The 21,048-nt window shown below is 41.1% G+C and overlaps 1 protein-coding gene across 2 annotated transcripts; it reads right to left on the bottom strand.

The window, feature by feature from the left end:
• Positions 1–10,756: 10,756 nt before the first annotated feature.
• LOC128461635 (catenin beta-1) lies at positions 10,757–19,331 on the bottom strand. Of its 2 annotated transcripts, none has more exons than XM_053446650.1 (17): positions 19,171–19,331; positions 18,085–18,134; positions 17,275–17,484; positions 16,917–17,167; positions 16,567–16,805; positions 14,874–15,075; positions 14,586–14,730; positions 14,325–14,428; positions 13,976–14,110; positions 13,656–13,859; positions 13,392–13,550; positions 13,190–13,309; positions 12,923–13,073; positions 12,710–12,831; positions 12,161–12,221; positions 11,801–11,996; positions 10,757–11,690 (listed from the first exon to the last, which is right to left on the bottom strand). In XM_053446650.1, the coding sequence occupies exons 2-16, from the start codon at positions 18,095–18,097 to the stop codon at positions 11,806–11,808; spliced, it is 2,307 nt and encodes a 768-aa protein (XP_053302625.1). In that variant the 5' UTR covers positions 18,098–18,134; positions 19,171–19,331; the 3' UTR covers positions 10,757–11,690; positions 11,801–11,805. The 2 variants fall into 2 exon arrangements, with proteins under 2 accessions (XP_053302625.1, XP_053302626.1); XM_053446651.1 differs by lacking the exon at positions 19,171–19,331 and adding an exon at positions 18,846–19,135.
• Positions 19,332–21,048: the final 1,717 nt, after the last annotated feature.

Genomic DNA, 21,048 nt, shown 5'->3' with positions numbered 1-21,048 from the left:
GCGATACAAATAATGCACGTATGAACTTTTCAGACTAGTTGGATTTCAAAGTCCCTCTAATGATGTTTTGGGCTGTAAATTTCCTAGGCAAACGTTATTTGCACATTATTTAAAGTATTTCTTGTTAAACCTGTGTAGAAGGGCTGGGCCATGATTCCCCACATGTCCCGTCTTGCCCCTGCACTGTTACAAAGGTGTGTTTTGACCCAACATGACAGCTCCTTTCATGAACTGTGTGCCAGCTATGTGTTTGTAATGTTTCAAAGTGTGTCAGAACACTATAGAACATTGCATAGTAGAAGTAAAAATGGTTTGCGTTTTCCCCATAGTCACTCACACTAAATCCGATATGGATGAATGGTACATTAGTGACACAGCTGCATTGTACTGCCCTGTGAAATGTATATCAAACGACTTTCTTCAATCAGTAGACGTGTGCTCAGACGTCAAATGTAGCTGACTCTGTTCGAATGGATTTAATTAGGTTACAGTTTAGGACCTGACCTGTGCCTCAGATGACCTGCTAAAAGAAAAGCAAACAGATTTCGTAGATTACATATTTGCTCAGCTCAACCTCGCCACTGTGGTCAGTCGACTTTGTATTATATCACCCCACTGAACAGGGCCTCGGGGGGGGGGGGGGACGACGACTAACTACAAATGTTCAAATTTAACACTTGATGTGTGTCTTCATTGATCTACCGCAGCTTTAAATTAAATTAAAACAGGCCTGACCTGCATTTTCATGCTACTGTTACGTCCACTCCAGACCAAGTAGCATACAAGTGAAACACACCACGATAAAGAAAACATATGTATATATATATATATATATATATATATGACAGAAGTGGAAAAAAGTGCCAGGAATAAGAATAAAACCACCTTTAATCATTCTTTCAGTGTAATGACTACTGCATACTATTTTGCCCCCAAACAAAAAATATATATATAAAATATCCATAAAAATGTCACTTTACAGTCTGTTGAACAAGATACTTCCGGCGATAGTAGCATCTTCTTTTAAACATCACTAAATTTCCTGGAACAGGAAATACTTAATTAAGGCACAATGAGACCATTCATGGATCTTGTGTGGTTTAAAAGGGGTGTGTCTGACCAAATAGAAAATGTTCACTTTAAATGTTCCCCTAGAAAACATTTAAAAATCACACAAAATGTAATTATAATGAAGGGAACACGCTGTCACAAACGAAAACAGAGAGCATCGTGGATGAATGCTGGTAGAGAGTAAGTGATGTAACTGCTGCGTGGGCTGCTGTAATAAGGAGCAGCTCTTGTGTGCGTGAGGAATGAAGGTTCTCTGTTCACATACATCCTCTTAGCAGCAAGTTCGTGATGTGTGCTGCCCCCTGTTGAGCAGATGAGGGAACTTCCAGCTGGAGCCTGGAGGAGGAGATGCTCCTCAGAGTCCCAGCTGAGGCTCCTCTTGGTCCTGACTTGTCTGAGCTGCTGCTCGGCTCTGACCGGCCCACTGGAGAGAGGAGAGGGTCTGGAGGGAGCGTCTCTCTTCAGGAGGGACTCGATGGAGAAAGGACTGCTGAACTTTGTGTCCCGTGTGATCTGAGCAGGTTTGCAGGCGGCAGCCTCAGGAGAGTGGAGATCTGAGCAGTGCTTCAATGTTCTGCTGCTCCTGTCCTCTGGTTCCACTTTGCAGGCCAACTCCGGGAAGAGCTGCAGGGTTCCTTTAAAGTGACGACGCACCATCTTTGCTGTGATCTGACCGGGGTCCAGTTTCCAGTAGTTCCTCTTACTGTGGAATGAATCTGGGACCACAGGAATCTGAAAACACAACACAACTGGGTCAATACTTTTCACAGACAGAGGTTATTCTTTAATTTGATAACATCATCAGAATACTTATTATTATTCTGGAATAAACACGTACCTTGACAAAACATGAGTGTGTTGACAAACAGACTCTGATGTTGTTCTCAACAGATTTCCTGTCTTCACAGATGAGTGGGGCCAGCCTGCCCATCAACTGTAAAACATCAGATTGAAGTTTAGATTTGAGGCAACAATTTGTGTTTCACATTACAGCATCTACACATAATGATCGATGTTGGTTTCTTACCTGAGTGAAAGTGAGCATCTTGCTTGGAGCACCTTGGAGGACGACAGCGATCTTAGCCAGGTAGGTGGTGCTCTTCCTGAAAAAACCTCGCTGATGCAGCTCAGCTCCAAACTTCTGGGTCCTGTTCTCCTGCATCTTCTGGGTTGGAGAGTCTCAGCTCAGAGTTGTGCTGTGAACAGTGTGTCTGAGTGAAGATGTGGACCTGCAGAAGTCAGCCCTGGATATATGTACTGTCTGGACAATGGGACATTAGAGGGTGTGCACCACAGGTTAATGAGGAGCTTTCCATGTGCAGATGAGCCGTTAGTGCTGGAGGTGGAGCCAGTGATGAGGGAAACCATTTCCAAAACATCATCAGCATATCTGAACGTGCTGGACTCTGATCTGCCCCGAACCATCCCTAACTTTTGAATTCAACTTAAAATGAAACCGCAGGAAACTAACATTATATACATAGAGCACATAAGCACTTACAATTAAATAACTGGAAGATCATACAAGTGAGTCTATAAAAGGTAGGATCTTAAGATTATTTAGCCTGGTTCGATTTTAAGCCCTAAACAGACACAAGGCAAATAAAGGAAATAATATATTGTGATTTAAATAAAATACCATTGTGATACTGTGGAAAACAATTATCTGAAAGTTACTCCTGCAGTTTATAGGCAATACAAACATTGTGTGTTTCACTTCTTACAGTTTGGCACAATACACAGTCTAAAGACACAGCTCACATTCCAGTCAGAAATCCAATCACATTCCAACGGTTTGCAGGACACTCATCGCTGCTTTCAAGTCAATTGGGCCACATTAATGATGAAGATGATTTGCATTAGTGATCCTCATTCAGATGCATGAGACCAACTTACCTGTGCTGGATGCTTTCGTGCAAGAACACCTTTACTCAGATGAATGGATGTGACTCTGCAGGACTTTGAACAAACAGTGCAGCAGCTGAATTCACTCGTCTGTGATTGATGTGTGTTGCTCAGCTGCTCTGGGGTCAGTTCAGAGAAATCAAACAGATAGGACATATACTTGAAGAGGTCATTACAGACTTAACAGGCTTTGTGGTTTGTTCAGGAAATTTACTGGAACACATTGGGATGTTATTTATATTTTAAAACATGATATATTATAACGTCTCTACATTATCAACAGAAACCCTACAGTTGCCACAATGAGGAAGCACTTTGGAGGAAAAAGATAAACTCTTAAGAATAAACATTAGAACCAACCCACCAGAGGGGATTCAAGCACATGAGGCCTGACCTTTAGTTGAAATGATTTCTCAGCTGGATAGAGAATTTCCAATTTACTAACATCTTTGACAGCCAGTTATTTGTGTAATAATGAGGATGTAGTGATTAAGTTTTCAACAACTTCTGAATATCAATTTGTGACTTTGACTAAAGGTTAAAAAAAAAGTACTGCAGACTCATTAGTTCCAGATTCAGGAAAGACATTTTATCAAGCAAATTATTTCATCACTGTTGATGTTAAATATTATATATACAAGATTTTAATCTGTAATATATAAGCCCACAACTATATTCTATGTAAAAGATGATGTGATGGCGTCCTGAGCGGCTCTCTGCAGCTTAGTGATATAAACATGACACCTGGGCGAACATGCTGCCTGGTCCCACAGGGCTGTCAGAGGGAAAGGCCCCAAATAAGTTTTAAAACCAACGTTCACCAGCAGAAGTGTCTCTCACATGACGGCTCGGACGCTGACAGGAGCACCCCCCGCCTGGATGAGATGTGACACGTCCATCTCGGTCAACACAACAGCTGGATGGATTGTTTGGGTTGTTGGCTCTTCTCCGGTACGAAGGGTGTAACTATATTCAGTTGTGTTTCTGCTTATGTGTCTAGGTGGCAATTTCACTGGGCATTAACACGCATAGACTGTATAGACAACAACTTTGCTCTGGTTTTCTGTGGCATTTGTTTTGGTCTGAGATACTGGTTTAAAAAATTCATATGTTGTCTTTAAACGGCTCAAACTAAAGCAGTGTAATTTAAAGTACTTTAATGTGTGTTAGTGAAATGCTCCTGGTATCTGTTCAGTCCACTAAGTGTAAATTTTGTGAAGCTCAGATGAGGTGAGAATCCCTGGAATGTGGCTGAAGACTTCTCCAGTTCAAAAGCTTTAAGTTTGTTGTATCTGACACATTCCGGTGTTTGTCACCTCATTCACAGCCTTTGTATGTGGGAGAGTGATTTACTTGTTTGTAGGCAACACACTGGTTTAATCTACAACATATTCACTATTTACTCTTTCCATCATCTCTCTAACCAATATTACAAAATATAATTTGATACATTTAAAACTGTCTGAAGAATGTGCGACTGAAAATGCGAAGCAAGGGAAAGAAGAACTCAACTTGAAGCCAATTCAGAGCAGCAGTTTGATGATGGGCCTGGAACAATCACCTCCTTTGGGAAACACTAATAACATGAAAGTGATGAAGTGCCACAATCTTTAACTGTTGGATAATTCCCAGTAAGAACTTAACTGGGTTGAACGTCAGCAATGTCACATTTATATACTTATTAAATATTTTCAGGCTGAAGGATCTGAAAACACCTTTATTCTTGTGATGTGGAAAAATGCTGATGTGTCCCTCTAGACCCAATAATCCTGTATATACAACAATTACGGACATTTTCCAGTTTTAAATAATTAGAAGATACATGATGACACATAGAAGTTGTAAAATACCTCAAAACTGTAATTAAGGGTCCTGAGTAGCAAACGCATACATTTCTGATGTAACACAGAATTTTTATATCCATTTAAGATTTAAAAAAAAAAAAGTATGATTTGATTAAATAACTCAGTACACAGTATAAATATTTCACATGTCAATCATTGTTGACTTAGAAAGTTATATATATACAAGAGCTGCTCCTTATTTCAGCAGCCCACACAGCAGTTACATCACATTTACCCATGATGCTCCCTGTTTCTAGCTGTGATGTGTGTTAGACCTGACATGACAGCTTTCTGGAGCACTTCCTTCCAATAAAGAGTTGGTATAATTAAGTCATGATCCTTGACCTGTTTTCAAAGGAAATAAAATGATCGTTGGTTTTTGCACTAGACAGTTTATTATTTTATTTAATTTTGTATTATTTACCTCCTGCACAGAAGTGGACTGTGCACGCTCTGTGCAGAAGCAGACTGCGCAGGATAAATTAAATTAAATTAAATTAAATTAAACATTAAAATTGGCTTTTTACATTTAAGTTTATTCACTGGCCACAATTTGCTGACTAATTAAATAAATAATGTGGGTTTTCAAAATCTTGACACATCAGGTGACTTTCCACTCTTGTGTTTATACCAAATGTCGTTGTCAGTGTTAAACAGTTTAAGATCCATATCTACAAGTTTTTATTCCAAACATCACAGATTGAGATTGGTCAACTCTGTTTATTATCTTACATTTGTTAGCTGTGTGTCAGTAAAATGCTTTTAAATTTCTGTCCTCTGAATCTGAGTGAAGAGCAGAGGAGGTGAACATCCCTGGAATGTTCTGAAAAGCTTTCGAGTTGAAAACATCAATTAAAAGTATTGCTCTTGTTTAATCACCCACATTCCAGTGTTTGTCACTTAATTCACTACGGTCACTGACACTTACAGCTGCAGCTTTACTGTGGAAACGATCATTGATTCACTGAAGTCTCTTTCGTTGTTTATTATAATTATCCAATGGAAACTTTGGTTTGATCTTAATGAGTTTTAATGATAAGTGTGGAGTTCTTTGTGCTTAGTTAATATGAGCTTATATGGACTCATGTTATACATCTGGTAACATGGAAGACTTTGGGTTTTCTCTAGTAAGTGTGAATGGTTCCCCATCTTATTTTTCACTTTTACTACAGACAGTCAGAGAATTTTTTTCATCATTTTATTGAAAATAAGTGCTGCAGAAGGATGACATGAAAGGTCTGAAACACATCACAGCCAGAAACAGAGGGTATCATGGGTAAATGCTGGGAGAGAGTAAGTGATGTAACTGCTGTGTGGGCTGCTGAAATAAGGAGCCGCTCTTGTGTAAGTGGGGAATGAACACTCTGTGCTCATATGCATTCTCTTAGCAGCAAGTTCGTGGTGTGTGCTGCCTCCTGTTGAGCAGATGAGGGAACTTCCAGCTGGAGCCTGGAGGAGGAGATGCTCCTCAGAGTCCCAGCTGAGGCTCCTCTTGGTCCTGACTTGTCTGAGCTGCTGCTCGGCTCTGACCGGCCCACTGGAGAGAGGAGAGGGTCTGGAGGGAGCGTCTCTCTTCAGGAGGGACTCGATGGAGAAAGGACTGCTGAACTTTGTGTCCCGTGTGATCTCAGCAGGTTTGCAGGCGGCAGCCTCAGGAGAGTGGAGATCTGAGCAGTGCTTCAATGTTCTGCTGCTCCTGTCCTCTGGTTCCACTTTGCAGGCCAACTCCGGGAAGAGCTGCAGGGTTCCTTTAAAGTGACGACGCACCATCTTTGCTGTGATCTGACCGGGGTCCAGTTTCCAGTAGTTCCTCTTACTGTGGAATGAATCTGGGACCACAGGAATCTGAAAACACAACACAACTGGGTCAATACTTTTCACAGACAGAGGTTATTCTTTAATTTGATAACATTATCAGAATACTTATTATTATTCTGGAATAAACACGTACCTTGACAAAACATGAGTGTGTTGACAAACAGACTCTGATGTTGTTCTCAACAGATTTCCTGTCTTCACAGATGAGTGGGGCCAGCCTGCCCATCAACTGTAAAACATCAGATTGAAGTTTAGATTTGAGACAATGATTTGTGTTTCACATTACAGCATCTACACATAATGATCAATGTTGGTTTCTTACCTGAGTGAAAGTGAGCATCTTGCTTGGAGCACCTTGGAGGACGACAGCGATCTTAGCCAGGTAGGTGGTGCTCTTCCTGAAGAAACCTCGCTGATGAAGCTCAGCTCCAAACTTCTGGGTCCTGTTCTCTTGCATCTTCTGGGTTGGAGAGTCTCAGCTCAGAGTTGTGCTGTGAACAGTGTGTCTGAGTGAAGATGTGGACCTGCAGAAGTCAGCCCTGGATATATGTACTGTCTGGACAATAGGACATTAGAGGGTGTGCACCACAGGTTAATGAGGAGCTTTACATGTGCAGATGAGCCGTTAGTGCTGGAGGTGGAGCCAGTGATGAGGGAAACCATTTCCAAAACGTCATCAGCATATCTGTGTGGATGCTCTGAGAGTTCATCTCTGTTCACAATAATACAACATTAAAGTTATTGTGTTTGTGATGTTTTTCTTTTCATTAATGAAAATAAAGTAATTTAAATATTGAATTAAATTTCCCTGTAGGAGTTTGGAGCTGGAGGCACATAGTCCAAATTAGTTTTGAAGCATTGCACAACTCATTATCTGTTCTATTTTTTTATTATATATTTATTAAAACCCAGACAAAAATAAAATATAGAAGTAACTGAAAAACATGATATAAAACAAAAATGTGACACTATCGGATATTCCAACGAGTGGCATATAAAGCGTTAATAACTATTTGATTAACCAACAATTAAATATATAAATATTGGATCCTTACAGGGTCTTATAAAGCTCCTATTGGTTGTGTGCTATTTTAAATTGATCAAAAAATATTCAAAGTTTTTGTAATATTTTTTACACAGGGGCGATGTAAAGAGTAAATAGTGAATATGTGGTAGATTAAACCAGTGTGCTGCTGCTTCACTAGTAAATCACTCTCCCACAGACAGAGGCTGTGAATGAGGTGACAAACACCGGAATGTGTCAGATAACAACTTAAAGCTTTTAAACTGGACAAGTCTTCAGCCACATTCCAGTGATTCTCACCTCATCTGAGCTTCAATGGAGACTCACCATCCCTCAGCTAGTAAACACCAGGTTGAATCCAGCTTTATTTGACATTTTGTGCCACGTCAGGAAAGATTTGGGCCCAGATCCAATTATGTCTGTTTTCTCAGAGAATATTTCATGGATATTGATGAATATAGCAGGCCTGTTTAGGGGAGGTATACTTATGAGGGTGTGGACATTTTTCTAGATCAAAATCCTGATCTAGTGAATTTATATGTAAATACTGTTTCTAGAGATAAAAGTTGAATTAAAATTGTGAGTCAGATTTGATGTGCAATTACTGTAAAACAGCACATTTGTCTGTTGTTTCTGTCATGACGTGAGATGTTATCTTGAAAAATTCAAAATAGCAAAAATCTCCTGGTGAATATGAATCTGAGATTATCTTCTTTTTGCTCTGTTTTGTCCCTTGAAGGCTCCTCTGTTTTCAGCCAGTTGCCATCTTTGTCTGGCATTAAATACTGAGCAAGTAGCATTCAGTGGATTTTGGAGGACAACATGTGGCGCTGTGGCCGTGAACCAAAATGAGACAGACAGCAACCAAAACAGTCAAGTTCATCACTTCTAAATACACAACTAGTATTGGGCAAAAATACCAAACTCCACAATTCTGATTGTGATCACTTTGTATTTCTGTTGGTGATCATTTTTCATTTAAAATCTGCAGCATGACTTTTAATCTTAAATAGCGCACCAATGCAAGTAAAGATAAGATAGAGTGAAAGATATTTTCTTTGTAAAGTCTAAATTTGGGGAGGGTAGTCCTTGAAATTAGAAAAAAGATCTCACACAGCATAAACAACAGTGTCAGAACGCAACATTGAATCCAGCTGATTTGAAGCCAGTATATCCAGAGTGTATCAGTTAATCCTGCAGGTATCAGCATAGTAGATACGACTGAAAACACAGATTACAAAGCTATTGAACGTCCAGATGAGCCACTTGACTGGTTCTGTTCTCATGTACACGACCACACCCGAGGGCTCACAGCTTTTTCACTTATCATGAAAAGGTCCTCATTAACATGGAATACACACTATCACCTTTAATGTCCAACTGAATCTTTAAGGGCTGTGTTCAGATCATTGTTAATTGAACCTTTTCAAAGATGCTGAGTCTAAACATTCAGTGTCGAGTTTAGTGATATCTAGTGGCGATGTTGCATGTTGCAGATGAATACCCATCACCCTCCCCTTCCGCACATGAAAGAGAAGGGGAGGTAACCCTCAGTTCATAAAAACTCAAGGTGTTTAGTTTGTCCAGTCTGGGTTACTGTAGAAAACATGGCAGCCTCCGTAGAGAGGACCCGCTCCAGATGTAAATAAAAAGTATTTAAATGCAAAGGGCCCACTACTGAAAACATATAGGATTATTTTATATCCAATGTCTGCCAATAGATCCCTTTCACTTACATCTTACACAATGGACCTTTAACAACTCCTTTTTAAGTATGTGGATATTGCTGTACTCTTTTCTCCCTACTGTAAGTATTACATCCCATCATATACACAGATGCTCACAGATATGAATAGAATAGCGTTAAGAATTAAAGTAACACTACAGGTCTGCTCCATCTTACTGCTAAATCTTTGAATCATAGCATCGGTGTGTAAGCAGCATGTTACTGTTGTAGCTGCTGCAAGGGGAGCTCCGATCACCTACTGCTTCCTTTACAGGAACACCAGATAAGCTGATGATTAATGGCAGTGGAAAGAAAGTTTTGACCTCTCGCTTATCTTGGTTGTATTTTTTGTCAGCTTTCTGACGGAGCTGTTACTCAAGATATTTGAATGTGAACATGACAACATGCACACGTTCTGCTGTGACGTCAGACATCATAAGATTGTTTCGAAGTTTTGAGACCACAGGATTAATCTTTAAAAAGTGATATATTTTAAATAGGTTGCATTATCTGCATTAAATCGTAACCGGTATCATAAGTTCTCAAATGGAATTGAGTGGTCACATTTTGGTTTAAAGTTGCTCAATATGCTGAAACTATTGCTGGAGTTTCGACCTCTTAAGCTTTTTACACTATTGGTACATTTTGAATTCAGGACTACACTTTGTAACCATTTCTCATAACAATGCAAAAGAGGAAACTAATTATTTCATTGTCAACCTCAAGGAAGCCCAATCTTGTTGTCAGCTCTCAACCTATGGTACTTAACACTGGGGTTCTTCTGGTATTAATGTTATCCTTGAGACTTTTTAAAACCGTTTAAAGCTTATTATGAATTCAACTTAAGATCTATTTCAAGCTATATTCCAGACTTAGTTACACTTACCCATAATTGAAGACAAGTGAAGCCCCTTAGTTAAGAATAACCCTCAAAACGTGACATTATCTCTCAAACTAGAGACACAGTAGGTGATGCATCCAAACCAATTTAAAGATCCATGGTGATGTTTGTAGTTTTATTGCAACGAACTACAACACAGACATTACAAACTTTGCAAGCCACTGAAACATTTCTCAATCTCCTAAAAATCTTAATTACCATTGAGTTAATAATAATAAAAAAAAAAAGGGGTTAGGGTTAAATGTACTAAAGTACTTATGTAATAAAATTCTGATTATTGAATTTTACACTTTAAGACAAATACTCAGCCTTTGGATTGGAAAGGTTTCATTCTTAGCCCGTATTTTTAATCCATAATAAAATTTTCTGCGTCATTTAAAACTCACACAAATCAGTTTCTCACAATCCTTTAAACAGGTTTGTATGACATCAACCGTATGAACAGAAGACACAGGACAGAGACTAAATGAAATAAAATGCCATTTTATTGTTCAGCCGTGTCATAACCTCGTCTCCAAAATAAGAACAGCAGGACTACAACTGTTTTTCGTCAACCTAGATACCCCTTGACAGCACATAAAACTGGGTTTTATTAGACCACCAATGAGAGCATTAAAGACTTTTCTATCAGACATCCAATGATAGCATACAAAATAGTTGTTAACCTACCAGTGATACTGTATATAAAACACTTCTAGATTTATCCCCAACCCTCCCTCAATTTATCCCATACCCCTCTTTAGAACATTTGTGACACTGACATATTTTATGCTTAAACAAGCACATATTAAGAATGCATAATTCTCCATTTCTGAGATTATAAAAAAAAACTACACAATGTTACACTTTAAGTCAGAGTACAATTCAACTGATTATTAGTGTTCTACACATTCGGCCATAAACCAAAGGAACATTGTATAATATCACTATAACTTAACACTACATGTAATATACGTTAAAAAAAATTACAAATGATTAGCAAGAGAAAATGAAGATGGCTAGTGTGAAGGCAAGCTGGGTCAGTACCATAACAGAGAATGAGTAATACAAAAAGAAATAAAAAAATAGAATAAGAAAAATAGAAACAAAACTGATAAGAATACAGGCAAGGCTAAAACATGTGTTTCAAACTTAAGATCCACCTCATGTGCACTCATCCATATAGGTAACCTGCTCCAAGACCTCCATTGTGCGATTCCACATCTCTGATACTTTCTTTCTTACCCCTGTTTCAACTTGCTTTAACATTCCCATGGCAACCATCTTCTTTGTTTTTTCTTGTGTCAGGCACTTTCCAAGACCCCTTATTCCTCTCTTTACCTTCAACAACTCTACAGGCCAATCATAATGCTGCGTCAGACAATAGAGGCCAATCACAATGCAGGTTCTATCAGAATACAACTGCAAAAGAACACAGGTCGGAAATATGAAGTCAATGTGCTGCCATTCAAATAGATACTTGTTTTCACTGTGAACTAGTTATACAAGAGTTTTGTGGAAGTCTGTCTCACCAATCCTACAGGTCAGTGTCAAACCAGGCCAGCTGGTTGCTGTCCATCAGGTCCTGGGAGTGGCCGAGGTCCGGCAGCGGGTCAGTGTGGTGGCCCAGGTCGGGTAGAGTATCAGCATGGTAGTCGGAGCCCTCCATCATGGGGTCTAGCAGGGAGTCCTGGCCGTAAGCTGCTGGGTAGGCCCTGTAGGCTACATCTGAAACAAACAAAAACCTTAATAACTGCAAAACATACATATCACAGACAGTTCTTATTTAGGCTGGTAAAAATGCTTTGAGAGATGAATCACATAAACAAGAGGTGAGACCGACAGTAGGGATTTTATCCGATGTATAAAAAAATTAAAAAAGAGCCATTTACCATCCTGCCTGTAAGCCATAGGGTCCCCCTGAGCTCCCATATCCAGTCCCAGGTCTCCAGTCTATAAAAAGGCAAAAGAGTGATGAGTATAATCTGTTAGAATTCAACATATATGTAGGGGTGAAGGTCTTTGTCTCAGCTTAATTCACCAATTCTATACTGTAGGTATGATACAATTTTGGAAATGCTACTGTGGTAACTTTTTCAGTGTGAAGACACTATATAAATGAACAATATCAAATGTCCCGATATACATTATTGCTATTTAGACAAACATAACATTCATTGAATGTATATTTGATTGTGTATACTGAGGAAATGTCAATGCAGATGCAAGGCACCAGTTATCATCCTTCTAGTGATTATTTTTGCAAAATATGTTGTACTGTAGGCAAAAGCCTCCAAGAACATCAGAGTCTGGATTTTGTTTTGAGAACTTCACAGTACGTTTGTTGCCCTCGACCACAGACTAACACTATACTCAGAACCTGATTAGAAAGATATGTGGTCCCTGGCTGTAGGAGTTTGATTATAAATGATTATGTGTACCTCATTCCATGCCATAGGCTCAGTTCTGAACAAAGAGCTGGTCAGCTCCACCGACAGACGTTTCTTGTAGTCCTGGGGCTTGTCCTCAGACATGCGGAACAGGACAGCTGCAGCGTAGGTTGCTAGAGGAGAGAAGGCACCAAAACACAAGTAAAGTAACTCGCTCGGACAATCTGAAATGTGTGTGGTCTGTATTTGTGCACGTTTACTCACCAACGCCCTCATTGCGGGAGTGCAGCAGCTCAGTGAGCGGTGCAGTGGCTCCTTCAGCTTCAATTGCCTCAGCAGCTTCTTTGTCCTGTGCCAGTTCACACAGAACACCTGCTGCCACACGCTGGATATTCTCCACCGGAGAGTAAAGTAACTGCAACAGGCAGAAAGGTGATTTAGACAAAACACTTAGTAAAAATAATGCAGTGACATTTATATGTAGTCACTTTAAGTTTTTTTGGTCCGTAAGATTTAACATTTGAATTTTACCTGGACAAAGAGTGGAATGGTGTTGAGCCCTCTGATGACAATTCTGTTGTGGACGTCCCGGGCAAGGATGTGCAGAGCTCCCGTGCAGCCTTCCACGATTTCTTCCATACGCACACCCTCCTGTAATATGTGAGGAAAAAGGAAGTCAGTTCTGAATGTACAAATAAAGACAATCTGAGGGATTGTTGGCCTGGTTCCGTACCACAAACTGCTGCTGGTTGCCTCCCATGCTGGTGCGCCTCTGGGTGTCCTGGTGAGCCCTGACGAGCAGTTGGACCAGGCGGGGGATGGCTCCCTGCTCCCGCAGAGCACTGTGGTTGGCTGGGCACAGTGCAAGGTTTCGGATCAGACCAACTGTGGCCTAGATAGGAGAAAAATTACACATGTTGGTTGAAAATATATCCAATGACGTCAGCATATGCTAACTTGATAGTGCAGGTGTAGAGAAACTTAGCTGGGTACTGACCTTGATTAGTGGCCAATGAGATGGAGGGTGCAGGAGTTTGACCACCACAGGCAAGCCATAATGAAGGCGCACAGCGTTCTGGGCCATCTCAGCATCCTGGTGGCGGGAGGTCAGGTGGCGAAGGGCACAGACTGCTGGCTCTGTGATGTCCTCCCTGTCGCCGGCCCGAAGCACTGTTCGCACCAGAGCCTCAATTCCTCCAACCTGAAGAGATGAGTTCAGATCGGATCATAAGTTATTAAAAAAATAAAATAAACTAGACCAAAATGTTTAATCAAACACATAAGCTTCATACAACAGATATTAACTGTAAAACTTACCTGGCAGACCATAAGTTTGTTACTGTAGTTGTTACAGGTCAGGTTGGAGAGGATGCCAGCAGCACATGTCACAACGTTGATGTCATCACTGCCCAGCAGCTGGACCAGGGTCCCCAGGAGACCCTCCATTGCCTCCTGATGAGAGCAGAGGATGGGGCAGCAGGATCAGAAACAAGAAAATGGAAGATTGCATGCATTCTCAGTCATTTTTCATATTGATTTACTAAAACAAAATGATGGAGTTGTAACACTCTATCAACACATTGATGAATGAGCACTTGTAAACACTGAACCTGTCCACCATATGCTGTTAGTGTTTTCGATCACAGACATTTAACTCATAATGTACCTGTTTAGTGGCAGCATCTGAAAGATTCCTCAAAGTCCAGAGGCAGTTCTGGACCAGACGCTGGCTGGGGTCTGTCAGGTGAAGCCCCAGTGCCTGCATGCCACCTACACACAAAGTCCAAGTGAAACAAACAAACAATTACATCAGAGCACTTGTATCACATTCGCAAAATCTACAAAGCACAAAATCAGTTACACATCCTCAGTTTACAGTAGGCAGGAAGGTCACTGTTAAGTATTTGCATTTTATTTCTGTACGTACCAGCCTCGACGATGGCAGGCTTGTTGCTTGAGCAAACAGAGAGCACCTTGAGCACTCTGCTCGTGGTCCACAGCAGTTTCTCATATGTGAATGTTCTCATGATGTTGACCAGGGCTTGGGGGCCACCGCTGGCCAGAATGATCAGCTAAAAAGACAAAAAGAAAAATCAAGACATGTTTGTTTGTACCAGTTACAAACAGCCAAGTACTTAAAGCGGACACGTTAGGGGGATACAAACCTTGATGAACTAGGTGAATTTAAATGCAATCTAAATAAGTGTTCCAATACCTTGCTTTCCTGGTTGCCATATGCCAGAATCTGCAGGCAGTCAGTAGTGATTGCCAGGAACTTGACGTTGGTGTTGGCCAACAGGGCCACCATCTTCTGCAGTCCTCCAGCTAGACGCACCGCCATCTTGGCTCCTTCCTGATGCAACAACAGGTTGTGGAGCGTGGTAATGGCGTAGAACAACACGCTGTCCACTGGCGAGCTGGAAAAATGAAAATAAAGAGAATGTTAAATCGCCATATAAAACTAGTATTTCTGATAAAAACATGACCAGTAAAACACAGAGTAGATGTTTTCCTACACCGGGCATTAATACAAGATACAATCAGTTTCTGTCAAGACTCAGCTCAGCGAATGACAGTCATCAATCACGTTTTGACATCACATACTTGCTTGATGATAAGGCTGCAGTGTTTTTGACGAGACAAAACCTTTTCCCCCCAATCAAGAAGTCTTCAAGATAACAGACTTGCTCGGTCATAATCAGCTAAGAATGTGAAACGAATACCCAAACACCGATGCATGAGTGCAGCAGCGCCGTCACACTCTGGCTGAACTCGGATTTCACATAAAGTGTTGGATTAAAATCAGCTTGAAGTTGAGACATTTGGTTCTCAGAGAAACAGGGGTACTTCTATCTGGTGAGTAGCCCTGCCACATCAGCTTATTTCAATTCTTAAGAAATTGCTTTTTTCAAATCCAAATATAGCACATACAAATGTGTCCTAATTACTTAGTGCTTTTTAACTACCTTTTACTGCTGAGATGAGAATGCATGATGACCTTTAATAGCAACAAAATATGAGCCCCTTTCACATCAAGATTAAAGTTAAATTTGAGACAAATTATGAAACCTGTTAACAGATCAAAGACATTACCATAGTGTCCTCAAGAAATGACTTGCTCAGCTGACCAGATACTAAAACTACTGTATAGACATCTTAAATTAATACGGATATTTTGGAGAACTAAGCCACTGCATTTCCTGTACTCCACATCTGCACTAACAATCAAGGAACAACTGACATTTAGAAGGAAAAATAAACGTGTATGCGCTCTCAAAGCACAACAAAGAAACTAATCAATAAATGTGATGAGATCTTTTAAGTGACATTACAATGTAAAAACAATTACTACACTTAAACGGGTCAAATTACTACTCAGGTGAGCAACCTAAGTTGCATTCAAACTTATTTAGAGATCAGGTAGCAGCTCGTACGCTCTCTGCGTTTGAAGTGTAGTAATGTGAGTCCAGGTGGAAATTCAAACACACATGCGACATCCAACAAGTCCCGACTTGCTAAAAGGATAACTGTTTTGGCTGTGCGTGCGCTGGTTTGTAAAGGTGACTACAAAGAATAAAATAAAGTGGGAAGACATTACAACAGTTTTAAACTAGGTATTTTGTTCTTTGTGAAGTAAGCTTGTCGGTGAAGGAGTTGGTTATTCAAGCATAATGCTGGACCTTGTATCAAAGCATTGATTAATCAACTTATGATCAATTAAAGCAAACATCTTAGTAATTATTAGCTAGTGGGATGTAGTGAATTTAAAGGCTGTTAAATTGTACTAGTTTTGCTTTCTTACATAGAAAAGACGTTCAACTATTTTAATCCAGTCAATTGAAAGCACATAGATTAGTTCCTGTAAAATATTCAGGACAATTTGTCCCACTATTTCGCCAGTGTCTTACCCAAGCATCTTGACTAGGGCAGGGATGCCTCCAGACTTGAAGATTGCAAGGAGCCCCTCGCGATGGTGGGACAGGTTGTGCAAGGTACCAGCAGAGCAGCGAGCTGTCTCCACATCACCAGTGTTCTGCATGGCACGGACAACAGCCGATACCATTTGTGGTGAGCGCATCAGGGCATGCCGCGATGCCTCCTTCTTGGACAACTGGTGCACCATTACAGCTGCTTTATTCACAACAACCTAAGGCGGAGAGAATATTTGTTAGGGGTCCATGAGTTACTCGGAAGTCATCACTTTGACGTTTTGGATCGTTTGTGTTCATGAGACAATTCGCAAATTTTTTACACGTACCTGGTCCTCATCATTGAGCAGTTTAGTCAGCTCTGGGATGGCACGAGTGGCCAGCTCAGCATCATCTTGATAGTTAATGAGGTTGACGACAGCATGTTTCAGCATCTGAGAGGGCTCTGCGAGGCGCTGCACTGCTGTTGGGTGGGCAGCATCCAGCTGGGTGGGTGGGATCTGAATGCCCTCCTCCAAGGTCTCAGGGAACATGGCAGCACGTACCCGCTGGGCCCGAGTCATGGCATAACCCTCAATGTCTGAAAATTAGACATTATGAAATTACCGAAATTTACCACAGAGGCTGTCTTCTATGCTTATTCCACAGTATCTATGCTGTCATGATATGTATAAGTATCTCCGGTACCTGGGGTCTCAGGAGTGAAGGGTGGGTTGAATTCCCAATCATAGAGACTTGGATCGTCCTCCTCTGCATCAGGGTTCCCCTTGCCACTGAGAGATGGTGCACTGGTGGTAACGCCAGATTGAATTCCTGAATCCAGGTAGGACTGCTGCTGCCACTGGCTCACAGCAATCTTACTGTCTCCCATTGCCATGTCCAACTCCATCAAATCAGCTACAAAATAAAAGGATGAAGTATGAGGAATAAGAGTATTGTTTGACTTCTTTTCTGACTTTTAGCCTGGGGCCCCCCCCCATATTCTTATAGGATTTAACAATCGCCTAAAATGTTATGAAATGTAAATAGTTATTGATGAAAGGAGATGAAGGAATTGACCTAATTTATTTATTAATTAAAAAGGTGGTTGTTAGGCAGCAGGAAAATGGAGAGGGACACATGAAATCGGAGTGAGAATGAAGTCCCACAAGAAAAGTTTGAACGGAACAATAGACCAGACGAAAACTTTGCATTAGTCTATAACTTAAAAAAAAAAAAAATGTAAACATTAATTAAACTAACTATCCCCACACAGGTTTACTCTATGTAAAGAAAAACTTACACAAAAGATATCGGATTACAATCACTTGGGGTTTACTGTGACATGTGCTCACCTGGTTCCCATTTTCCATTTATTTTCCACAGGGCCTCGAGGCTCACGGAATTGTATTTGCTCAAGCACGGTCATAAAAAAATAAAACTATGAAGGCTAATATTTGAATTGACACAAAACTAATCCGCAGGAAAGTAGACGATCGCTAAGTTTTTCATACTCACACTGGGTAGCCATTGTTCTTGTCTGCCCTCAGCCCGCACAGCAGATATGTCTGTAAAAAGAAAAACAAGTCCACAGGAGGAGTGAGACAACTCAGCCGAGACTTTTTCTTCTTCTTTGCCAAAACGGCGGTTTTCGTTGATGCGTTCTTTTTTTCCTTCTTCCTACGTGGTCCCGGTAATAAAACGTTCTGCCGCCGCTACCTGAGCCAGCTCCCTCCGCTTGTTTGGCTCCAGCTAAACGTAACCGTGAGGGGGAAATACCGAAGCCTCCACCTCTAGCCGGAGAGAGAGAGAGAGGGGGAGAGCGAGAGGTGGGTATTTCCAGGCCCCGCACGAACACAATTCACCATTCAGCAGCAAAGAACATCAAAGGCATATTTCTCCCCCTCCCCCCCATACCACGGCCAAGTTCCGACCCCGCAGCTTGGGTTTCCAACGAGAGAAACTCTTCCCCTCCGCCCCGCAATCACTTCCATGACTCCTCCTCCCCGGGTGCCTCCGACTACCAGCCGCCAGCGAAAACCCAAAACCAACTCCCTAGCCACAAAGGTTACAGCCACCAAGTGTTGTTTTTTTATGACATATGATTCAACACCGTAAAGCGCTAGCACGGGTTAGCCAGTCTAGCTAACAGGTTGGCTAGCTTTACCTTGGGAAGCTCGCTCAGCTACCATAACGTGCGTAGCTACCCCCCCCCCCCCCTTCTCCGCTAGTTAGCTCGCTAGCTAACATAAACAAACACTGTTCAGAGCCTCACTCACCGAATTACAATCCCCAACACTCGCCCTGTGATGCCGTCGGTATTAGCGGAGGTGGCAGCTAGAAGTCAGCGCATCGTTGGATTCGCGACTTTCAAGTGCGAACCTCACAAATGTTTAATTCTGGGTCGATTAGCCGGGCTAGCCAGAACGTATGAAAAGTAGATCCAGGCGCCACCGTATAAAAACCTGCTGTGCTACCAGCCAGATCTGAAAAACCCCAGCGGAGCCCCCCTCCCTCGGCAAAGAGGCTTTTCGGTGATAAAACCACACATTACCACGATGCTCGCGTGTCGCACGGTCGCCACAGAGAACGCAGTGTCCTTACCAGAGTCGAGCGGCTCCTCCGTGGTTCCTGTCGGGGAGATTTTCTCTTTTTCTCTCGGCTGAAAACGAGCTGCTAGGTGAACCACCCGTGAGAGTCCGAACCACACCCGCCTGCTGCGCCGCTGAAGATGTTGCTTCCGCCTGCGCGATCGAACATCAAGATGGCGTGGGGCGAGAAAACACGGTATTCTGCCGCACTAGGAAAAATAGGGCGCCATTTTAAACAAAGTTAGAGCATCGGAACTATTATTTCTACTGCTGCATCTGCACGTTTACACGTTTTAATGTTAACAGCAGCCGATCGCTTCAGTTGTTTGGGCTTTTTCACGAAAAGATGCGTGACACTCGCTGCTCTGGTGGTAGTGGTGGTGAAGGGGGGGGGCGAGGTGTATTCATTAGAGAGGAATGTGATTCATGAGCTGCTGAGAAACGTAGGGGTTTCATTAACATGCAGTTTGCACGGGACCACCAACAGAACTATATCATTCATTTATTGATCGTAGTTAATGAAATTGTCATCAGGCAAACAAGAGAGAGGGTTGCTTCTCAACCATCTCTTATCTGTTTTCACTATTTGAATTGATTTCCAAGTGATCAGCTGTAGACCATACCATGTAGTAAGACATATTATTTTATCATGCTGTATATAGAATCCATAATTTAAAAACGTTGAAAAACAGGCCAGGGCCACAATAACATGATTCTTGTATGAATGGCATTTGATAGTTATTATCGTCACATGAACCAATCAATACAGCTGTGAGTCACTAAAGTCCACTAACTAATACAAAGCTGCAGTAAACTCAGACATACTCATGTTTTTGTTGTCTGCATCTATTGATAGGCAAGTTGTTATCTTATTGCAGTGCAGATGCCAGAATAACCAGTTTGATGTGTAAAACATTCACTTATATTGCACGTGTGTACTTGAGCATCCACTGTTCTTCAGCTGCATTACATACACACACAAACGTCACAAATATCTGATTGAAAGGATTAATTTGACTTGTTAATATGGTTTTACTGAGAGAAAATGTATTGATAAGCTCGGCTATGGAAACAATCAAAACAGAAAGTAGTTCTCACGCACAGTATAGTGCATGTTTATGGGCCTCACACGTGCAATAGGCGGGAAAGGGTCAAAGTCCATTGTGTGATTAGAGAGTATATTGTTACTGTGCAAGGAGACTTATGATCCTTTATTGTACCAGATGAAACATTTTCTACTTCATGTGAATGTGTGACAAACACATGCAGGAGGCTAGTAAAAGATATTTGCACAGGTTCACAAAATATCCGACATCAAAGTTGATTTCATTTATTTCAGCAATTGCTTTTTGGCCAGTAATTGGGACTAACATCAAAGGCTCAGGATAAAATAATTTGAGAGTAATCCACTGTTTCCCTCTGTGGTGACGAGAGGAGCACATGTATTTCATTTACATGACTGATGATAGAAACAGCATGGACAAAAGAAAAGACAATTTGCAGAACAAGACAATATAATAAAAGTCAAAATGCAGAACAACTTCTGTATGTCTGCATATCACACTTATATATAAATACATATAGTTAGTTGTTGAATCTAAGAGATGGTCCTCTAACTTACATTTATCATACCTAAAGATGTGATATATTGATGCTTCTCTTGCTCAGGGCAGTTTGAGATGAGAAAAAGCCTATTCAGCAGCCAGAGTCCACATAGGATGAAAAAAACAACTCACAATTCAACTGCCCTGAGGTAATTACTTTCATGGTGAGGCTCATCAATGCAAGTTATTTTGGTGCTGGTGAGTATGCCCTCACCAACAATGGAAGAAAAACATAGAAACGATTCAAAAGTGTTAATTTAATTGAATCAAAACCACACAGAGTCTCC

This window comes from Pleuronectes platessa, chromosome 18 (genome assembly GCF_947347685.1).
Source record: "Pleuronectes platessa chromosome 18, fPlePla1.1, whole genome shotgun sequence".
Lineage (NCBI taxonomy): Eukaryota > Metazoa > Chordata > Actinopteri > Pleuronectiformes > Pleuronectidae > Pleuronectes > Pleuronectes platessa.
The sequence above is the reverse complement of the archived record's forward strand: the minus strand, read 5'-3'. Positions and strand labels throughout refer to the sequence as shown.

Bases quoted from the DNA above. Each gene is read 5' to 3' on its own strand.
- LOC128461635 (XM_053446650.1), bottom strand. The intron at 14,731-14,873 runs GTATTGGAACAC...TTGTCTTTTTAG, and splicing joins ATGGCAACCAGGAAAGCAAG to CTGATCATTCTGGCCAGCGG. The intron at 13,310-13,391 runs GTACGGAACCAG...CACATATTACAG, and splicing joins GCAACCAGCAGCAGTTTGTG to GAGGGTGTGCGTATGGAAGA.